Below are 1,113 nucleotides of genomic sequence, written 5' to 3'. Positions count from 1 at the left end.
TGCGGGTGACGTCCGTAATGCGGGTGACGTCCATGGTGCGGGTGACGTCCGTGATGCAGGTGACGTCCGTGGTGCGAGTGACGTCCGTGATGCGGGTGACGTCCGTGGTGCGGGTGCCGTCCATGATGCGGGTGACCTCCGTGATGCTGGTGCCGTCCGTGGTGCAGGTGCCGTCCGTGATGCGGGTGACGTCCGTGATGCGGGTGACGTCCGTGGTGCGGGTGACGTCCGTGATGCGGGTGCCGTCCGTGGTGCAGGTGACGTCCGTGGTGCGGGTGACGACCGTAATGCGGGTGACGTCCGTGGTGCGGGTGACGTCCGTGATGCGGGTGATGTCCGTGATGCGGGTGACGTCCGTGATGCGGGTGACGTCCGTGGTGCGAGTGACGTCCGTGATGCGGGTGACGTCCGTGGTGCGGGTGACGTCCATGGTGCGGGTGACGTCCGTAATGCGGGTGACGTCCATGGTGCGGGTGACGTCCGTGATGCAGGTGACGTCCGTGGTGCGAGTGACGTCCGTGATGCGGGTGACGTCCGTGGTGCGGGTGCCGTCCATGATGCGGGTGACCTCCGTGATGCTGGTGCCGTCCGTGGTGCGGGTGCCGTCCGTGGTGCGGGTGACGTCCGTAATGCGGGTGACGTCCGTGGTGCGGGTGACGTCCGTGATGCGGGTGACGTCCGTGGTGCAGGTGACGTCCGTGGTGCGGGTGACGACCGTAATGCGGGTGACGTCCGTGGTGCGGGTGACGTCCGTGATGCGGGTGCCGTCCATGATGCGGGTGACCTCCGTGATGCGGGTGACGTCCGTGATGCGGGTGACGTCCGTGGTGCGAGTGACGTCCGTGATGCGGGTGACGTCCGTGGTGCGGGTGACGTCCATGGTGCGGTTGACATCCATAATGCGGGTGACGTCCATGGTGCGGGTGACGTCCGTGATGCGGGTGACGTCCGTGGTGCGAGTGACGTCCGTGATGCGGGTGACGTCCGTGGTGCGGGTGCCGTCCATGATGCGGGTGACCTCCGTGATGCGGGTGCCGTCCGTGGTGCGGGTGCCGTCCGTAATGCGGGTGACGTCCGTGGTGCGGGTGACGTCCGTAATGCGGGTGACGTCCG

At 67.3% G+C, this 1,113-nt stretch overlaps 1 protein-coding gene across 1 annotated transcript; it reads left to right on the top strand.

The window, feature by feature from the left end:
- Positions 1-52: 52 nt before the first annotated feature.
- Positions 53-796, top strand: VOLCADRAFT_66756 (uncharacterized protein; the record flags this gene model as incomplete). Its single annotated transcript, XM_002956292.1, has 1 exon — positions 53-796. A coding segment is annotated over one exon (744 nt), but the record flags the coding sequence as incomplete, so codon positions are not given.
- Between the last annotated feature and the right edge of the window lie 317 nt (positions 797-1,113).

This window comes from Volvox carteri (assembly GCF_000143455.1).
Source record: "Volvox carteri f. nagariensis unplaced genomic scaffold VOLCAscaffold_59, whole genome shotgun sequence".
In the NCBI taxonomy this organism is placed as follows: domain Eukaryota; kingdom Viridiplantae; phylum Chlorophyta; class Chlorophyceae; order Chlamydomonadales; family Volvocaceae; genus Volvox; species Volvox carteri.
The sequence above is the reverse complement of the archived record's forward strand: the minus strand, read 5'-3'. Positions and strand labels throughout refer to the sequence as shown.